The sequence below is a fragment of the Nothoprocta perdicaria genome, unplaced genomic scaffold (genome assembly GCF_003342845.1).
Source record: "Nothoprocta perdicaria isolate Ctin4 unplaced genomic scaffold, notPer1 scaffold_68, whole genome shotgun sequence".
Classification (NCBI taxonomy): domain Eukaryota; kingdom Metazoa; phylum Chordata; class Aves; order Tinamiformes; family Tinamidae; genus Nothoprocta; species Nothoprocta perdicaria.
The window spans coordinates 2,534,168-2,552,376 of record NW_020455954.1 but is presented as its reverse complement, the minus strand read 5'-3'; the positions used below and the strand labels follow the sequence as shown (position 1 = coordinate 2,552,376).

The 18,209-nt window shown below is 46.7% G+C and overlaps 1 protein-coding gene across 1 annotated transcript; it reads left to right on the top strand.

The window, feature by feature from the left end:
- The first annotated feature begins 5,318 nt into the window (after positions 1-5,318).
- POPDC2 (popeye domain containing 2) lies at positions 5,319-17,706 on the top strand. Its single transcript, XM_026050388.1, has 4 exons — positions 5,319-5,809; positions 8,620-8,728; positions 12,082-12,463; positions 17,564-17,706. The coding sequence occupies exons 1-4, from the start codon at positions 5,319-5,321 to the stop codon at positions 17,647-17,649; spliced, it is 1,068 nt and encodes a 355-aa protein (XP_025906173.1). The 3' UTR covers positions 17,650-17,706.
- Positions 17,707-18,209: the final 503 nt, after the last annotated feature.

The window sequence follows — 18,209 nt, the reverse complement described above, 5'->3', positions numbered from 1 at the left end:
TGGAGTCACTGTCCTTGACAGTGTTCAAGAACTGTGTAGATGAGGCACTTGAGGATATGTTTTAACAGGTCTGGTAACTGAGGTTACAGTTGGACTTAATGACCTTGAAGGTCTTTTCCAAACATCATGATTCTGTGATTCCTTCCTTTCCTCCTACAGGCTTCTCAGAAATTTGAGATGTGGGCTCTGATCCCATGGCAAGGATGGGTGCTGTTGTGATCCTTACTTCCCCTGCTGCGGTTGCACAGTTGGAGCCAGGCAAGGGCAGGATGTGTGTGGTGACACTCAGTGCTGCCTCAGGCCAGCCAGGTGTGTGACAAGGGCCTGAGCCTCTGCTTTCTGGGATGTTCTGTGAAGGTCCCGAGGTAACATGCTCCAACATCCTCGCACTAAACAGCGGCCTGAGACCTAACTTCGTGCCACTCATCTGCGGTGTGATACTGAGGTAGGAATTGTGCCCGTTCTGGCTTGCCACCCACCAGAGTGGAGACTGGTGTCTTCCTATTGTTATTTAAAAAAAAAAAAAAAAAAAGAAACAAAAGGAAGTTGTGATTTTTTTTTTGCTGACTGGGAGCAGCTCCACACTCTTAGCAGGACCATGCACTCTTAGCATTTGCTGTCTTGGCACTGGAAACTTGGACTGAACTAGTTCATCTGTTGTGGAACCTTGTGGCATTAGAGCTTTGGAGCTGAAGAGGAGGTTGAGAGGCAGAAAGGCTGAAGAGCACCGGCCTTGGGGCAGCACGTCCGCTAGGTGTGGGGTGGGAAGTCATGTTGCCAAGAGCAGGCAATGGCCAATGGGTGGCAATGGCCATGCGAGAGGGGAGTTAATTAAGTGAGGACGAGTAAAGGAAAAACATCTTATAAAAATATGTACAAATCCTTTAAGGCTAAGAAATAGGACCTGCAGCCCTCCATGAAGGTAAGATCATGGCAAGTATTTTAGAAACACTTTAGAAGAAAGGTGGTCTGTGGGTTGCTGTGATACCAGGGTACTGAAGAGATGCTGGGCAGCTACAAACTTAAAAACAACAGGAAAAAAAATAGTGAAATTAGATTGCTTTCTGAGCCTATGTTTCTACAGAATTCCTACTGTAGGAATGCTAGTGCATTCAAGGTCTAGTGGTAGGTTTTTTATTTGCTCCATGTTACTGCTTACCTGATGAAGCTGGTGACAGATTCTGTGTGGCCCACGGTGGTCAAAGAAGCTGTGTAGGCATGAAATGCATCAGTAGCAGGAAACTTGGCTAAACTGTGCAGCAGTGGTTCACCTAAGGAAAGGAGAGGTCATTTTGCCCCTTCTTGACTCTCTGTGAGCATGTTTGAAGCAGGCTTTAGATCCCTCCCAATTACTGTAAAGCCAACGTGACTTATTCTGAATCTGCAGATTTTGTTAGTGTGTGAGTAGCAGCTGAGTGCAGTTCCCTTCATTTTTGATTTTTAGTCCTAACCAGCAATGTACCGTATAACAAATCAGAAAGGAAGTCTTACTATGCCCTCTCTGACGTCAAGCCATCAAGATCGTAGTGTCCTCAGCACACATCATCGCACTAGTTTTGTCCTTTGGTATCAGTAACGACCTTGCAGACTTCCCGATGGCTGGCTCAAAATAATAACCAGCCAGGTAATTACTGTGGGATCCAGGAGGGCAAATCTGGTACCTGGCTGTCCTCAAGGCTACAGGTTAATGCCAAGTATGCCAACTGACTTGCCAAGCACAAGGCAGGCCGTGCCTGGATGGCATCAGTGCATGCAGATTAATATTAAGTGCCACTGGCAGAATTCACTGAGACAGTGGCTGGGCAAGATCCCAAAAGGTGCTTCAGGAATTCCTTAATAGAGCCAGAGCTCTACTCCTCGCAGGTCACTTACCAGGCACCTCCACCACAGCTGGTGCAGATTTATACTTGAAGCAACCACAGCAACTTTAGCTCTCCTACACATTTGGGGCTTTCCATTCTGTATCTTCAGTATTTCAGAGGCTTTGAAATATGATTATAGTTACGATTTTATTCTCTTCCTGACTTCCTCTCTTCCTCCTTGCCTGTGCTTGCATTAATATCAAGAATCAGAGGGCATAACTGAAAATAAAGGAAATCCCACTCCAAAACATACTACATGCAATCTTAAAGACTAAAATTACTGATAATGCTCTGTTTTTTTTTTTTCCCTCAGTAAGATGTATCTGAAAGGTACCAAATTAAGAACTTTTTGTCCTACTGAATTCTTAATGTGGTGTTTCCAACTATCTGCTAGTTTATGAATTGCCCAAATTGCGGAGTGAAATCAGTAAAATATTTTGTCACTTTTTTGTTACCTCAGAAGACTTTGGATCGTACAGAAAGTGGAGGAGAAAATATGGCCTGAGGCTACCTGCAGAAACAGGACCTGGAATGAGGCAAAGGAAATGCTGTAAAGCATTTTATAAACGGTGCTGAGGCTGGGCTGTGAAGTGGTGCCTCTTATTCAAGCATAGCAGATGATATTTGGCAGCAATATTACTGCAACTCTGCTTTTCAGAGTTCTTCCCTTAATGTAGCTCAACAGTTCAGGTGCTTTGCTTTTTCTCTTGCATATCTTATGAAGATTATCTTATTATCTTTCTGAAAAGCATTCCCAATCTTTCTATTGGAGCCTCCTCATCAGTGCAGGTGAAGGGCTTTTTTAGCCTTTTATATCAAATGTTAGTCTTTCCAAAAAGAGGTTCCATTATAATATTGATCTTCTGTATGTCTAAATATAGCCAAGTTATTGTTGGGACTACCTGGCAAGTAAATGACAATGGTAGGAGAAGCAGAACTTCACTGTGGAGTCATAGGAGTCATTTCCTTCACTTTAATGTGGCATCACTTAACACAAGATTCCCATTTTCATTTCAGATACAGCAGAAAGCATTTTTTGGAATGAATTGCATTCTATAATCTTAATTTCCTGATTTCCTTTTTTTATGGCAATTTTTCAAGACTGTATAGCCGGTGATACTCTTAGAGCAGTGCTATCCAGTGTCCCACATGGATTAATCGCTGCTCCTGAGATTACTGGTAGCATCCAAGACCATGACTAATGTTTTCTTTTTAAGGTTACCTTGAAATATTGCTTTTAATAATATCAGAAATATTATTAATATTAGAGGCTAAATATTATGTTAGTGTCTTTCAGTAGATATTGTTATTGCAGAGCACTATTAGTAGAAGAGCTGATTGTGTTGAAGTGAATGGTGCCAGTGGGAACGGTATGCAAGGCAGGGCAGCTGCGTGTTCATCCTGAAACACAACCAGTCTTGAAATCCTATCTCTACTCCAGTGACCCATGCAGGCTGACTTCATACTCTTGACTGACCACACAGGTTGTGTCAATGCCCAAAATGTAGCTGCTTCCTGGCAGCTGGGCGGATTCTGCCTTTATGACTGATGGCATTTTACTAGAAGCAGGAGAGGGGTTGCTCTGTTCTGCTGTTCTGCGGCAGGCCCTGTGAGAACCAAGGTGAACGTGTGGGACCCTGGGATCAAGGAGAAGTTGCCAGGATCATTAACTGATGCTTCTCTATCTGCATTTTCACTAGGAAAGTGCCCAGTAAAAAACTATGTCAATGATGGCTGCTTTCTCCTGCTCTACGGCACACTATTTTTATTTTATTTTATTTTATTTTATTTTATTTTATTTTATTTTATTTTATTTTATTTTATTTTATTTTATTTAGGAGGAGTCTTTTATTAGAGCTTTCTAGGCTGACTGAGGTTGTTAGAAATGTGCTGCAGCCTTAGAGTACCTTGGTTTGTAGAGTGCTGTTTCTGTGCACCGTTTTCCCTTAGATACCTTTTCCATGCCTGACTGTGAAACATTGAACTAAATGGGTCCTTGTGTCTTTCTAAATCAGGTGATGTAGAATAGGTGTTTGAATTTTCCCTGAATTTTCCTTTAACTGAGGGCCCACTTTGTTTCTAAATAACTATTTAAAAAAAAAGATGCTGTGTTTTCCAAAGAGTTAGTCTTCTGCCAACATAAAGTAATACCAGCCCAGTCTGTTTTTTATTTATTTTTATTTTCTTCTTCTTCTTCTTTTCACAGCATTATCAGAATCATTGCATTTTGTTTTTATGGAGATGCAAACAGAAGCTTGCAAAGAAATGCAGACACCTGCTTGAGGTGCCCCATCCCTGCCCAATATCCTTTCTTCTGTGTATGAGAAGAAAAAAGGAGCTTTTCCACAACCTGTTGTCCATGGGATAAGAGAATCTTCTCTTGATGAACTTTCCGAGCAAAGCCACTTGCACGTGTTATGCTCTTGGACTTTTTAGGCAGGATAACGTTGCCTTCCTGATAGAGGCATTTATGTCCTAAAGCCTCGTTAATGCTGTTCCTGGTGCTCACAAGTGTGATCCCATGCGGATTTCTACCTTATATCCCTTGGTCTAAAGGGATGCACAAAATGGAGCTGCCACTTCCCTGCTGGGAGGTTGTGCTGCACAGACTATCACAGGGAAAATATTTCCCCAAGAACTGCCCTCCTATTTTCTGCGAAGTTCCTGCCATCCCTCCTAGCTGCAGTTCAAGAGGGAGATGACCTTTTCCCTTTTTTGTGCTGGAGGAAAGGCACTCTCCTGCGAGAGTCAAGAGCAATGTGCAGCCTTGCACGTGCTCCGAGTCCCCAGCGCTGGACTCGCCGTCTCCCCTTTCTCCTCTTTGTCCTGTGCTGAGCTTATCTGGGCGCCTGAGTTATGTTAAGTAGCGGGTGCATGCCTGCTCTCTATTCTCCTCGCTGCTTTTGCTCCTTGGATTTCAATTCCAAACATGGTTATCCAGTTGGGGTCTCTCCGCTTTCCGTTGCCAAGTGATATACATTCCAAATCCAACACAAGCTCCCTCTGCTCCGCTCGGCTCCCCTCCCCGCCCTGCTGGCTCCCACAGGCTCTGTTCGCGCTGCCAGAGGGCTGGTCAGAGGGACGGTGCAACAGGATCTCCCGCCAGTCCTCTCCTCTTTGAGGTTTCTAGCTAATGGCCTCCGCGCTTGCTCCGCGCGAGCTCCTTGGTCTTGTTTTTGCCAGCGTTGCCCAGGACCGCCAGGGCAAGTGTGGGGGCCGGCAGCCGGTTTTTGATCCGTAAAGAGGAAAAGCAAATCTTTGGGATTTGGCTGGAGCGAAAGCACCCAGAGGAGTGCTGTACCACTGCCGTGGGACTGGCCGGCTGGTGCTTGGGAGAAGGAGGAAGGACTTTGGAGGAGAATTATCGGAGGCTCTGCTTTCCGATACCCGCAGCCTTTCTGTATGACAATCCATCCTTAAAGCAGGACGGACGGGGAGGGTGGCGTGTGGGGCAGGATGAGTGGAAGCAGCCTCTCCTGGGCCCAGGCCCTTCTCCAGCCGACCGTGTGCGATGCCTGGAAGGAGCACTCGGAGGGAGCAGCCTACCACCTGGCCAGCTGCATTGTGCTCCTGGGGTACATGGGGGGAAGTGGCATCTTTGGCTCCTTCTTTATCTTCGGCCTGCTGGCCCCTGGCTACTTCTGCTATGCTCTGTGGGGCTGGCTGAGCGCCTGTGGGCTGGATATCTTCGTGTGGAACATGCTGCTTGTCCTGGTCTGCTTGCTGCAGCTGGCTCACCTGACTTACCGGCTCCGCAAAGATGTCATCCCAGAAGAGTTTGACCTTCTCTACAAGACCATGTACCTGCCCTTGCAGGTGCCCCTGGAGGTCTACAAAGAAGTTGTGAAGTGCTGCGAAGAACAAGTGCAGTCGTTAGTTAGGGACCAGAATTACGCAGTGGAGGGCAAGACGCCCATCGACCGCCTCTCGCTGCTGCTCTCTGGCAGGTAAGGGCCTCCCTTCCTTTGGACAGCGTTCGATGGCTTCTTCTTCTGTGCATTAGTCTTTCTCCTTCTGTATGCGTGGGTCGTGATGATTTCCTCCCTCTGAAAGGGCTTTGAGATGGGGATGAGTTTTGTTAACTGGGGGACAGTCTTTTAAGGTTTGAATATTTGGGGGTTAATCCCATTTTATACAGTGAAGCAGCCAGCCCCAGCCCTGCTTGTGATACAGTTGGGGAATTCTTAACTCTTTTTCTGTCATTTTAAAGTGATGGTATTTCTGACACAAGATGACCTGGAGAGATTGTTTTTCGAGGCGGGAAGATGTGCCTGAACCTGTGGTCTCTGTGGGTGCTGGACACATCTCTGTGATATGAATAGCCCTGCACTAAGTAGTCCAGAGTGGCAGTCTTGGGCTCACATGTTCCTTCTGGCCAGCAGTGTTGAGGGGAATGGTTTTACCCTCTATTCCTAGGGCTCAGAAACTTTTGACTTTACAGTCATTTCATTAGAAGAACTCTCCTATGATGGATCTTACCCTACAAGGTCTCTTTCTTTCCCTGTGCTCTCATCCATTCACACTGTTCCTTCCTCTGGGTTAGCAAGGAGGACCCCATAGACCTGTACCTGGTTGCAGCTTGTGCACCGCAAACAGCGGTCAGTTGCTGTTCATTTAGTGAGCAACTAAAGGGGTTTAGTGAGGGGTTGCTGACTGAGTGGGCTGTGTTAATGAAGTACACCGTTTCGTTCCCTTGAGATCCAGTGGCTGGAAGAGACCCATGCTTCTATGAGCTTATCTCTTCTCCAATTTACAAGATCGAAGTACAGAAAGGTAGTGCTGATAGTTGCATTCCACCTGTTGCCATAGACTTGGCATTGATGTCATTTGGGAGTGGGAAAGGAGAGAGATTAGTAAATGAGAATGATGTTAAGCCTAAGGAGCTGGGTCTCGCAAGGATTTTCCTCTTGGAAGACAAACTCAGTGTCACCTGAAGCTCATGTCTTTTACTGCTCTGGTCTATCTTCCCTGGTAGGTGTGGGGGATGTAAAGAAGAAAGATTGTCTTGCCTTTTCTTGGCGTTTGCCCTTTTCCTACCTTACCTAGGATTTGTTAAAAGCATCCTGGGACTACTGTCCAATGCCAAATGGCAGCACCAAACCCTTTGCTAACAACCCTTCTCTGGTGATCTCAAAGTACTTCACAAATAACGCCTTTAAAAGAGTCCTTCTGCAGGTGACTACCTGAGCATACCTAGCCCAGCTACTGAGAACTCAGAAAATGCTGGTTGATTCAAGACTGATTGTTCAGAGTGCTTGTACAGCTCTCCTGGCCCAAGAATTCAGATCTTCTCGCCTTTGAGTTGTGTTTTTCTTTAGTTCTTTTTCAGAAAGGCAAATACTGAAGCCTAAAGAGTGAAGTTCATTGCAGGAAAATAGTGAGGAGTCACAGCTTGAACCTCAGGTCTCTGTTCTGTTCACATCTTGTTCTTTCCTTGCATCTATGGCTTAAGGCTGTCCTGGGAATAGAGAGCTGTGTAGGAAGTAGTCGCTATCTGAATAAAACAAATCTGAGCACTTGCCAGCCTCCTTGTTTACACTGTCTGAAGAAGAGCTAATCCACTAAGAAACTGCTGGGGAAGGAAGTTGGGTACATGAGTTCCCATTGGGTGTCTTTTCCTTCACCAAGCAGCTGTGCTGAGCAGCTTCCTCTGTTGTGCGCCTTACCTGCAAATATTGCTAGCAGGAAAGTTTGTGCTGTCTTACCTCAGCCTGGATGCTCTGGTATTTCTCTGGGGACATGGAAGTGCTGTAGCGGCCAGACAGTGCTGGAGGGGCAGTTCTGTCTGCTTCTGTGGTGGAAAGTATGCTCTGCAGAGATGGGTTTGGATTTGTATTTCCTGGTAACCCCAACGACTGCCTTGCAATGAGCCTGTAGACCTTGCAGATCCAGCAGACCATTGCTCCGCTATTAAACCGCTCTCATTTTAAAGCCAAAAGTGTGGAGGCCTGAATCAGAAAGCCTACCTTGCAACCCTCTGACTTATTGACCGTGAATGGAGTCTTATGATTCCTGAAGGCTGGAACTGCCCTTGTGCATCGTGCAGCTGGGGAACAGGGGAGCAAGAGGCCCCAGATCACACGGCATTGTGGTGGTGCAGAGTCAGAAATGGATCTCGCATTCCCCGGGGTGCAAAATTTCCTGCCACAGTCTCAGCTCTTCCTTTCTGCTCCACAGCAGAGCTGGGCACAAGTTTGACCTTGACATTGCCTGGCAATTGCAGCAAAAATAGGAGAAAGGGATACTTGGAAGGGAAAGAGGCCTAAAGAGACTGAAAGATAAATGGCAGCAATGACCTTGCAGTGTGATGTGCCAGGAAAGATGGTCAGTGTCATTTGGGGGGTTCTGGGTGTAGCGGCTTCCCAGCAGAGCTGGTGTATTTCTATCCTGCCTCCCCCAAATATGAGAAGAGGAAGAGGTAAGCACAAAGAGCAATGAGAAGCTGTGGTTCTTGAGCAAACATTGCACCTGTGAGGGCTTGTTTTTTATTTTTTAATTTGTAAGAAACATAGATGGAATAGGAGAGAAAGCCAGTGACTTCCATGAAGATGGTTCCCCACAGAGAAAGGAGGGACAGCCCCATTGATTGAAGCATTTGCAAATACCTTATATATGAGGATATAAAACCTGTATCAGGTGGGGAGAAGGCCTTTCCTCCCTGTTAGGGACAGGCTGTCTGCATATTTAGTGAGCTGGTCAGGTTCATGCAATGTCTGTTTTGTGGGTTAAGTCTGTGTCTCATCTGTCCTCTCTGCAGGATCCGAGTGAGCCAGGATGGACAGTTTCTGCACTATATATTTCCATATCAGTTCTTGGACTCTCCGGAATGGGAGTCGCTGCGACCCTCCGAGGAAGGAACTTTCCAGGTAACTCTGTACAACCGCCTTGGCTCTGTAGTAGCGTAGGATTGTTCCTTAAGACTTAGTTATGTGCCTCAGAAAGGGACAGAGTTAGTTTGTATCTGCTGTTTGAAGACAATCAGGAATAATTTCCTACCCATCTCCATGGCCGACATCGCAGGATGGTATGACCAGCTGTGTTGTTCTGCTTCTACCTTCCTCTGAAGGAAGGACAAGGGTGCTGGTTGCAGGTTAGCAAGGAGACAAAGCATTGGATTGCTGTCTCACTTCCATTACAATCATCTCTCACATTGTTGTGTTTGCCCTGCGCGCTGCTAGAGGGATGCATCATTTTGTGATTGGGATGGCAGCTCTGGAAAAACATGACAGTGATTTAAATCCTTAAATATCCCATTCCACACGGATATTTCTGTTGATAATGTGTTTGGGATGAAGAAGTAGAAAGGATGATTCACGCCTGCGTGTGGTTCTTTCTCAGTGCAAGAATCCCTTCTTCAGAGGTCAGACTGATTCTTATTTGCAGCAACTGAAAAATAGGGTTTTACCCTTGCTGTCAGCACCACACTATTTGTTTGCCTTTTCTGTTGGAGATTACTCAAGCCCACATCTTTCTGCCCTTAACTCATAAACCAGGATAGGCTGATCCCTATCAGGATATGAATCTACAATATGCCAGTTAGGGCATATAAGGAGAGATTTTGCTAATCCCTTGGGAACATAGGACAATCACAAGGGAACAATGGTGTTTTCTTATGAGGGCAGCCAAGTTCAGACTTGGTTAACACAGGGCAGCTTTCAGAATATGCATTGCTCAGCCCTGAACTTCTCCCTTTTATTATGAGAGGGTTCACGGCAGTAACTGCTGGAGGCTACAACAATAAGTGGGGTTTTGCAAGAAGAACTTTGCAGGTGATGACTGAGCTGGTGAATGAAGCACAGAGCTACAGCTTGCAAGGAGGCAGGCAGCAGAAACTGGGATGTAACACCTATATAACATGTCAGATGAGGGTAGGAAGAGAATAACTGTGATGGTGGTGGTGCCCCACGAACAGGTCTTCAGCCCAGTTGCAAATTGCTGCTAGCTCCCAGGCTTTGCAAGAGTCATATAGAAGGAATATCTGCCTAGGTGCTTCCTGAGGAACAATACTCTCTCTAAGGGAGGAGATGGCTGCATGGATAATATGTAACCCGCAGGGACATCTCCAATGTTTTCAATTGTAATTTCTTTGGAATTGAATGTTCCCAGACCTTTGGAGTGTCTTTATGTGTGAGACATCTCCAGAGCAAGCTGATGCTGGGGCTACAGCACAGTCCTACAAAGCACCCCATTCCTGGCTCCTGTCCTGTCGAATGAGATGCAATGGGTCAGGGAGTTCAGTTGTGCCTGGCACCAGAAAGGGAGGAAAGGGTCCTAGGAGGTGGGAAGACTGGCAATATCTTGGAAATGCCTCAAAATCAGGTCTGCTTATTTAGGAGCATGAGCAAAGAGCAGGCTATGTGAGCCTGTGAGATGTGACAAGTCCATGTTCCTGGCAGGGCATTATTTTTGACAACCATGCTTACTTATGATGATGTGCTGCTCTTGGCAGCTGTTCAACCCATCAGTTCCTTTTATATGAGTAATGAACAAAACTCTTTTTTCAATCGCAACACCAAAATCATTTGAGTAAAAAAAGTATGTTTGATTCTAGGACTTTGTTTTAGGAAGGCAGGGAAGAGTTTTCTTCTTCAAGTACTGCCTAGGTTGAGCAGCTTCAGTCCTGGGCCTAGCAAAAAAAATGGCAAAAGTCTGACTTAAGACAATCCGTAAGACAATCCAATTTCCTTATGCTTTCTGCTTTAGCTGTGTCATCTTCCAATAAAATTGCTGCTTCCCGGTATCTGGAGTAGTTGGGTTTCATGACTGGCGCTTTTTCACCCAGAAGACTGAATGATGAGCTCTGATGCAATGCACGAGCATGTGCGTCGGGGGCATTCACAAGTGAATTCTGTCCTGCTGCCCTGGTTAAGGGAGAGGTTTTGGTTTTGCATTTTGCTTTACTTATCCCTTGTTAGAAGCAGAGAGTTGCCAGACTCTGGTTCGGAAAATGAGAACCTGGTCATTCAAATTTCTGTGCGATCCTTACTTACTCTCACCTCGACCTGGGAAAGTTGTCAGGTTTTCACTCTTATATTTCTTTCATAAGGCAGCTGCTTGCAATGGCTGTGGCATTAAATATCAAACCCAAGGACACACGCTTGTAGCCAAGCCACGTTTAGCTTCACAGTGGCTTTCTGCCATGGTGGCTGGCCAAGGAGACCCCTGGATAGAGAGTGAAAGGGAGCCCCCAGGATATTTTGGCTCTGTCACTTGTTCGCATTCCAGTGTCTCCATTACACTCGGATGTTCTTCTCCGGCCCAAGGCAGTCTGATCCTTCATGTGCTTTATCTTATGGTTTGCTTTTTATTATTTCAACCTAGACACATACTTACACTGTATATGAGTGTGTATATACATAAGTATATGTACATATACATATACTGTATATATATATATATATTTAATTATTATCCTTAGCCTAGTCTTAGGGCTAGGGAAAATAGTCTTTAATATTGGTAAAACCCAAAGCAAAATGAATGTACTTGAAATCAACCAAATAAAACTTCTAATAGCCTGAGATGGACCATGTTGGATTATAATGTCTGACATTCTCTAATTGTCTGTTCCCTCTCTAAACGCAAACATGGTTAAGTCTTTATGACTTCCTCTCTCCTCTGACAGGTCTTCCTCTCTTGTTAAACTGCCTTGTGCTGCTGTGCATTGCTAAATACTGTTATGCCCTACTGTTATGCCCTGTGACAGCTGGTGAGAAAGAGTGTCCCTCCAGGGAAGGACAAAGTAACCCTACCAGGTGGTACTTCCCATGCCCCAGACCTTCTCAAACCTTGGGGCAGCGTGACCCTGGCTTGCAGAAGGGCTGGCAGCTGGTGATCTGCCCCTGCCTGACAAGCAGGACTGCCCCCGTGTTTCTGTACATGGATAAGGAGCTCCATGCTATCTCTGCCACCCTATTCATTTCAGCTGCCTTACTTGGGAACAAAGAATGATCGTGCTTTGAAAACAAGAAAGCAAAAATGAAGGAAAACCTGATATCCATTTTTTGGCGGGGAAGGAAGCAGAAGAGGGTAAAGATCTATCTAATCATACAGATTTGATGCTCTGACTGTCCACCTCTGCCATTCCTGAAGAAAGCAGATATCAAAGGACGTAAGGCCTTCATCAGAGAGGAGCCTCACATCCCCATGGTGGGTGATTTCAACCAGAGCAATGCGACTTACTCTGTTCCTGACCTGTGCTGCTCTTCCCCCTGTCCTGCAGGTCACACTGACAGCTGAAACTGATTGCAGTTATGTCACCTGGCCAAGGAAGAAGCTGTACCTCCTCTTGAGGAAAGACCGCTACATTGCTCGCCTCTTCTCATCCCATCTTGGTTATGACATCTCGGAGAAGCTGTACTCCCTCAATGAGAAGCTCTTTGCCAAGTTTGGCCTTCGCTTTGATATCCGCCTGCCGAGCCTCTACCATGTCCTAGGACCATCTTCCTCAGAGGCAGAGGGGGAACTGGAGGAGCATGAGGAGCTGCCACCTCACCCTTCACCTGACTGCGTGCAGTCCAGCACCTCAGAGCCTCCTCCACAGCCACCACCGCCTCCCCCTGCTCCACATCCCAGGGCCTCCCGGCCTGACAGTGACCTGCTGGGTGAGGACTCTACCAGTCTTGTCTTGGAAGATTTTGCTGAGTTGCCAGGGTCTTTTATGGACTATGTGAGCGAAGGGGAGTATATGAAGTGAGGGTACTCCTAGCACAGGCACACATCACCCTTTCTGGGATTCCCGTGTAAGTACTTGGTTGCAGAAGTAGATTCTTCTGTGTCTGCCTGGGCCTTTGCAATGCAGTTGCCTGTGCAAAGCTTAGCACTAACCCTGCCTGGAAGAGGTGAGGCCTAACACACCCCAGTCCCTAGCCTGATTTGCCATAGGTTTGAGTCTTTGCAAACCTGGGAAAGTGGTAGAAGTTCAGGTGGCTTCACAGAATGATTAAGGTTGGAAGAGACCTTTGGAGATCATTTAGGCCAACTCCCTATTCAAGCAGGGACACTTAGAACACTTGGCACAGGGTGGCATCCAGGTGGGTTTTGAAGATCTCCAGAGAAGGAGACTCCACAACCTCTCTGGACAGCCTGTGCCAGGGCTCTGTCACCCTTACAGTAAAAAAACCTTTTCCTCAAACTCAGGCGGAACTTGCTGTGTTTCAGTCTGTAGCCACTGCCTCTATTCCTGTCACAGGTTACCACTGAAAAGAATCTGGCCCCATCCTCTTGACACCCTCCCTTAAGGTATTCATACACGCTGATAAGATCTCTTCTCAACCTTCTCTTCTTTAAGCTGAACAGGCCCAGCTCTTTCAGCATCTCCTCGTAGGAGAGCTGTTCCAGTCCCCTGACCATCTTTGTAGCTCTGGACTCTCTCCAGCAGCTCCACATCCGTGCTGTACTGGGGAGCCCAGCACTGGGCACCGCACTCCAGTTGCGGCCTCACCAGGGCTGAGCAGAAGGGGAGAATCACCTCCCTCCACCTGCTGGCCATGTTCTTCCTGAAGTACTCCAGGATACCATTTTGCACCAGGACTCCCAGGTCGCTCTCCTCAGAGCTGCTCTCCAGCAGGTCAGCCCCCAGCCTGTACTGGTGTCTGGGGTTATTCCTCCCCAGGTACAGGGCCCTGCACTTGTGTTTGTTGAACTACACAAGGTTCCTCTCTACCTGTCTCTCCAGCCTGTCCAGGTCCTTCTTGAGTCACATGGTCCTCCAGTTTATCAGTCACTCCTCCCAGTTTCGTATCATCAGCTTCTTTCAGATCCTGAGAGGCTGAGCAACAGACAGTGAGGTGCCCAACAGCCCCAGAAGGAGGTTGAAAGAAGGTGACTTCTAGGCCTTATCAGTTCCCTTCTGGGAGTTTACTAGTATAGAATAGTTTAACTAGCACAGAATACTGTCTCTGTCTACGGGTATATAGATGGGTTTATGATTAGGTATCAACCCTGTTCCTTTTCTTTTTCTTTTTTTTTTTTTCTTTCATGGAAATCGCCCCAAATAACCTTCATCCCTACTAGCTGTACATACTTGGTCATAATTATGCTAGCAAAGTCTGTGCTAAAATCTGTTGTGAGATTTGTGCTGCATTTTTCACTTGCCTCCACAAAGAATTCCAAGAGAAGTGCTGGATCTGTGTGATTTTTCTTCAGGAAACGCATGATAAAAACTTAATTCCAGGCATCAAACAGTGGTAGGGAAGAAGAATGGGTAACTTGACTAAAGGAAACCATCCCCATGTAGTGGCACAGAGTGACAACTGTGCCTTCTCTCCATCTCTGAGTATGAAAAGGCATCATTAGAGTGCCCAGACTGCTGAGTGGTGTATGTCTGCCCACAGGACAGCACTGGGTTTTGCCTGGCTTGCTGTGAGGTAGAGCTGTGCCTGGGGATATCCCCATATTGAACTGAGCAAGGCTGTGGCAGGCAGTAGAGCAGACAGGTAAGGTTGATGTTGATTTAAACAGGTGCTGGGTTTAAAGTGGATTTACAGCGGGGTCCTTCCTCTCCCTGCCCATGCTGGCGGACCACAGCACTTGCTCTGCTCTTCTTGATCTGTTGAGCTTTGGCCCTGTCAGATCTCTGTGTGTCCAGTGACCCTGCGTGAGCTGACAACTGTTGTTTTAACATGCCCCAAACTCCTCTGTGCAAGTCCACAGGGAAAATACTGCAGGAATGTTCTTCCTATCTGCAGGGACATGGAAATAATTGTGCTATTGTAAAATGCCAGTGTCTTTTTCTGCAAGGGAAAAATTCCTGGGCCTGGTGAATGTAGGGGCAGAGGAGCAACACAAGCAAACAGAAATAGACGGGAAGGTGATTGTGCTTGAAATCCACGTTCAAATGGCCAAGAGTTAAATTCCATGCTGAGCTACTTTTAGCCAGCTGCTGCCTGCCAGCTGCAGTGCCTGAATGTGCATTCCTGTTGCCGCCCTCCAGTAGCCTTTCTGGCATCCAGCGGCCCGACACTGAGCTAGGGCCCAGGATTTCTGTCTGGGAAATGACCACCACAGTGGGGCAAGTGGTGGGTCTCTGAGCTTGCTTGCATTCTGCAAGCTCCAGTGCTTCTTGCTCGGCAGTCCCTGCGCAGCAGAGCTGAGCCCAGCGAGAGCAGATCGCCCTCTTTCCTCCCCTTCACTGTGTGCGTGATGGTTCCTGAGGGCAGGGAGGAAGCTGTGGTGCTGGGCTGTAGCTGAGGACATTTGTCTTCCAGCAGGTATCCGTGAACACCATGCACGCCAGCACTGCAACCTGCCCTACCCCAAATTAGGGCTACTAATGAGTGTGTTTAAGCAGTGGAGAGAGGGTCTGAAGCGGTGCTGCCACTGCCTGGGTTGTGGCCTTGCCAGAGGGGAGCACGAAACAGGACACAGGGAGTCCTGGCAGGTCTGCAATAACCGTCCCTGCTGTGCAGGGCTGTGCCAACTTCACTCCTTTTCCAGCCAGGGGACTGTCCCTTCTAGGGCGTATAAGTGGAAAAGCTCTCTGGATCTGACAGCAGTAGCTGTGTGCAATAGGCCTATGGTGGGAGAGGCCTTGCTGGCTGTTTCCTCCGTTATTGTTCGTAGACTCGGAAAACAAGCTAGAAGATCTTCCTGTTTTGTACAGTTGGGCATGGAGTCACTCGCCTGTCCCTGTGCTGCTTCCATGCCCCCAGACTTTAAATCTGGGATAGTAAAGAACTGACTAGAAAAGTAACAAGTATGTCTGGTTTCCCCTGAATTGACTAAAAAACAATCATCCAGGGTGCCTTTTTTCTTCCTGCCCCCCCCCCTTTTTTTTAATAGAAGGCAGAAAAGGAGAAAGAATAAAAAGGTTATTCTTCCTTTGTTTTCTAGCTTAGAAGTCCCAGGAACGTCAAGTTTAACTAGTCCCTGCTTTCCTGGTAGACTCCTTAGAAATACCAGATTTCTAAGGAAATTACCAGATACTCCTTAGATTTGCAGCTTTCTCAGTCCTTACTTGGAGAGGTAGGAACACTGAACTATTTGTAAGACAGACATCCTCTTAACTGTAAGGCATTTATGTTGAATAGCTGCAATCAAAAATAAATGCAGTCAGTATTGTAAATGAAGCAAAGTCCCTTTGCCTAGATTTTGGTTTTATGTTGTCTTCTCAGCAGAAGGATGTCCATTCTCAGGTCATCAGCAGGGCCTCCTGATTTATTAAGCACGACGAAATCACAATTTCAAATGAAATTTAAAAAGGGGGGACCTTGTGAATGAGGCAGTATCAAGGTATGCTGATGTTTGAAGTGGAGACCTGCAGTGCAAATCCAAATGTGTCAGAGACGGGCATTTGAGGGACAAGGAGGTGACCTTCCTCCTCCATCACTACTGACAGCCTCGTGTCATCAGTGCAATAGCCTCGTGTGGTATTTTCATTTTTAAGGTTCTTAGGCAGGTAATGCAAACTGTTTAGTGTGGTGCCATAACAAAAAGGTAATTTCCTTGCTTTTCTGCTCATCCCCTAGGTGTTCCTAGGCATGTCACCTCACAGCAGCAATTGCCTTCAACAGCAAGCCAATGTTAGGACAATATTTCATAGTGACCTGGGCTTCTGCTGGCACAGATTAGTGACAAAGAGCAGCTGCAGTTCTCTCTTCTGGGGAAGCAATCACCACAATCTTAACAGGCTGGCCACAGCTTGGGGAGAGCAATTTCATAACCCCTCTTTCGAGGGTGGTGAAAACATAAGTAGTCAATGCAGATATGCCCTTCAGTCCTGTTGTTTGAAGTGAGACATAACTGTGGTAGCAGAGGTCAGAGCTCCCCTGGGGCTTTCCCCTGTTCTGTGTTCACGCTTGCTTCCCCTGCAGCTTCTAACCCAGGTAATTCCCTTTCTGCCTCTCCAAATGTCCCTTGCTGAAGTGTTTCAACCTGTCGTGTTCCTTTTCATTATCTGTTGCTGCAATAGCCACCTTGCTGTTGCAGTGCTGTGCAGATCATGAAGAACAAGATGTGTTCTTGTGTATTGGCCTACTGCATTGATCAGCTAATTGCTTGGAAGAGTTTCTTGTCTGGTGAAGAACAAGAGGGACTGTGATATCCCACTGCTGAGCACTTCCTTTCTCTAAGGAGAGTTGTTTCAATAACTTACCAAGCTCCCCATTTAAGATTCTGTTCAAAACTTACTTTGGCAGTGTACTACGATACAATTAATGCTCCCTAGCAAATGAGGTTTTGTATTTTAAATAGATATTCAAAAAAACAAAACAAAACAAAACAAAACAAAAACGACAACAAAAAAGCCACCTGTGTATTCTCCCTTTCATAGAGCATTTGCTCTACTCTGTTGTTACAGGATGCTTGCTGGATGGGAACTGCTGTACAGCTACGTCTTTGGGCTGGCTTTCTATTTGGTGGGTGCAATGTAAGGATCAGCGCTTGGTGGCCTGTGGCCTAGCAAGAACTGCTCTGAGACTAAAAGCAAAGGGACTGCGGCCTTCGTGTTGCTCGTGTGACATGAGATGCTTGTGAGAGCTTTGCTTTTGCTGTCTCAGAATGGGTCTGTAGTCCCAGTTCTGATTTATAATTTTGGAAGAATGATAAAAATGTATATGCTAGCAGAGAAGGACAGGTAACTGGGATCCGTGAGGCTTGCGTGCTGGAAAAGTTTGGAAGATGGGTAAGAATTATTGATTTGATAATAATGTTTTTTCTCTCTCTTTGTCTCTTTTTCCTTCCCCTCCTCGGCTTTCCTTCTGCAGCCCCTGGAAACCTTCTTGGGAGCTATCCTCCACCTCTCTTCAAAGGACGAGCCCCTCTGGCTCCCACCCAGACCCCTGAACTGTAGGGAGCAGCAGGCTGTGCGGATCCCGAAGCCCCTCTGGGGCTGTGTGTGCTCACATGTATTTCTGCCCAGACACTCTCTAGCATGCACTGAAAGGTCTGCCTGCAAGCAAGTCCACTCAGGAGCACCTAAAGCACACTGTGAGACTGCAGCGTGGCACTCCAGCACCTCCCACCCCACGGTCTGTTCACCAGAGCTGCCTGCCTTGCTGCATTTCCCTGTTTGGTCTACCAGGCCTGTCTTTGCGAGGTGTTGGCAGCCCTGACACCGACGTGCACTGATATCACCTGAAACAATACTAGCCTGCGCACAGAATCTGTTTTCCCTTTGATGTGATGGTTCCCATTAAAGACAGGGATGAAATTGCTGGTGTTTGAGGATTGGGAGAAGGAGATGTACAGTTTAAAGGGTGTGAGGTGTTCTCAAGGCATGGGGAAAGGACAGTGGACAGTGGGGTGGCTGAAGGCTTTGGTAACAGATGTGTGATGATAGAGCTTTAGGTAGAGATTTGGTGGAATGTATCACCATGGGCATCTGCTCTAATCAGACCTGAAATTCCTTTT

What these genes read in the sequence shown, in the direction of transcription:
- POPDC2 (XM_026050388.1), top strand. Translation starts at nt 5,319, where the DNA reads ATGAGTGGAAGCAGCCTCTCCTGGGCCCAGGCCCTTCTCCAGCCGACC. An exon ending in TCGCTGCTGCTCTCTGGCAG is followed by an intron (nt 5,810 to 8,619) that starts GTAAGGGCCTCC and finishes TCCTCTCTGCAG; the next exon opens with GATCCGAGTGAGCCAGGATG. An exon ending in CCGAGGAAGGAACTTTCCAG is followed by an intron (nt 8,729 to 12,081) that starts GTAACTCTGTAC and finishes CCTGTCCTGCAG; the next exon opens with GTCACACTGACAGCTGAAAC.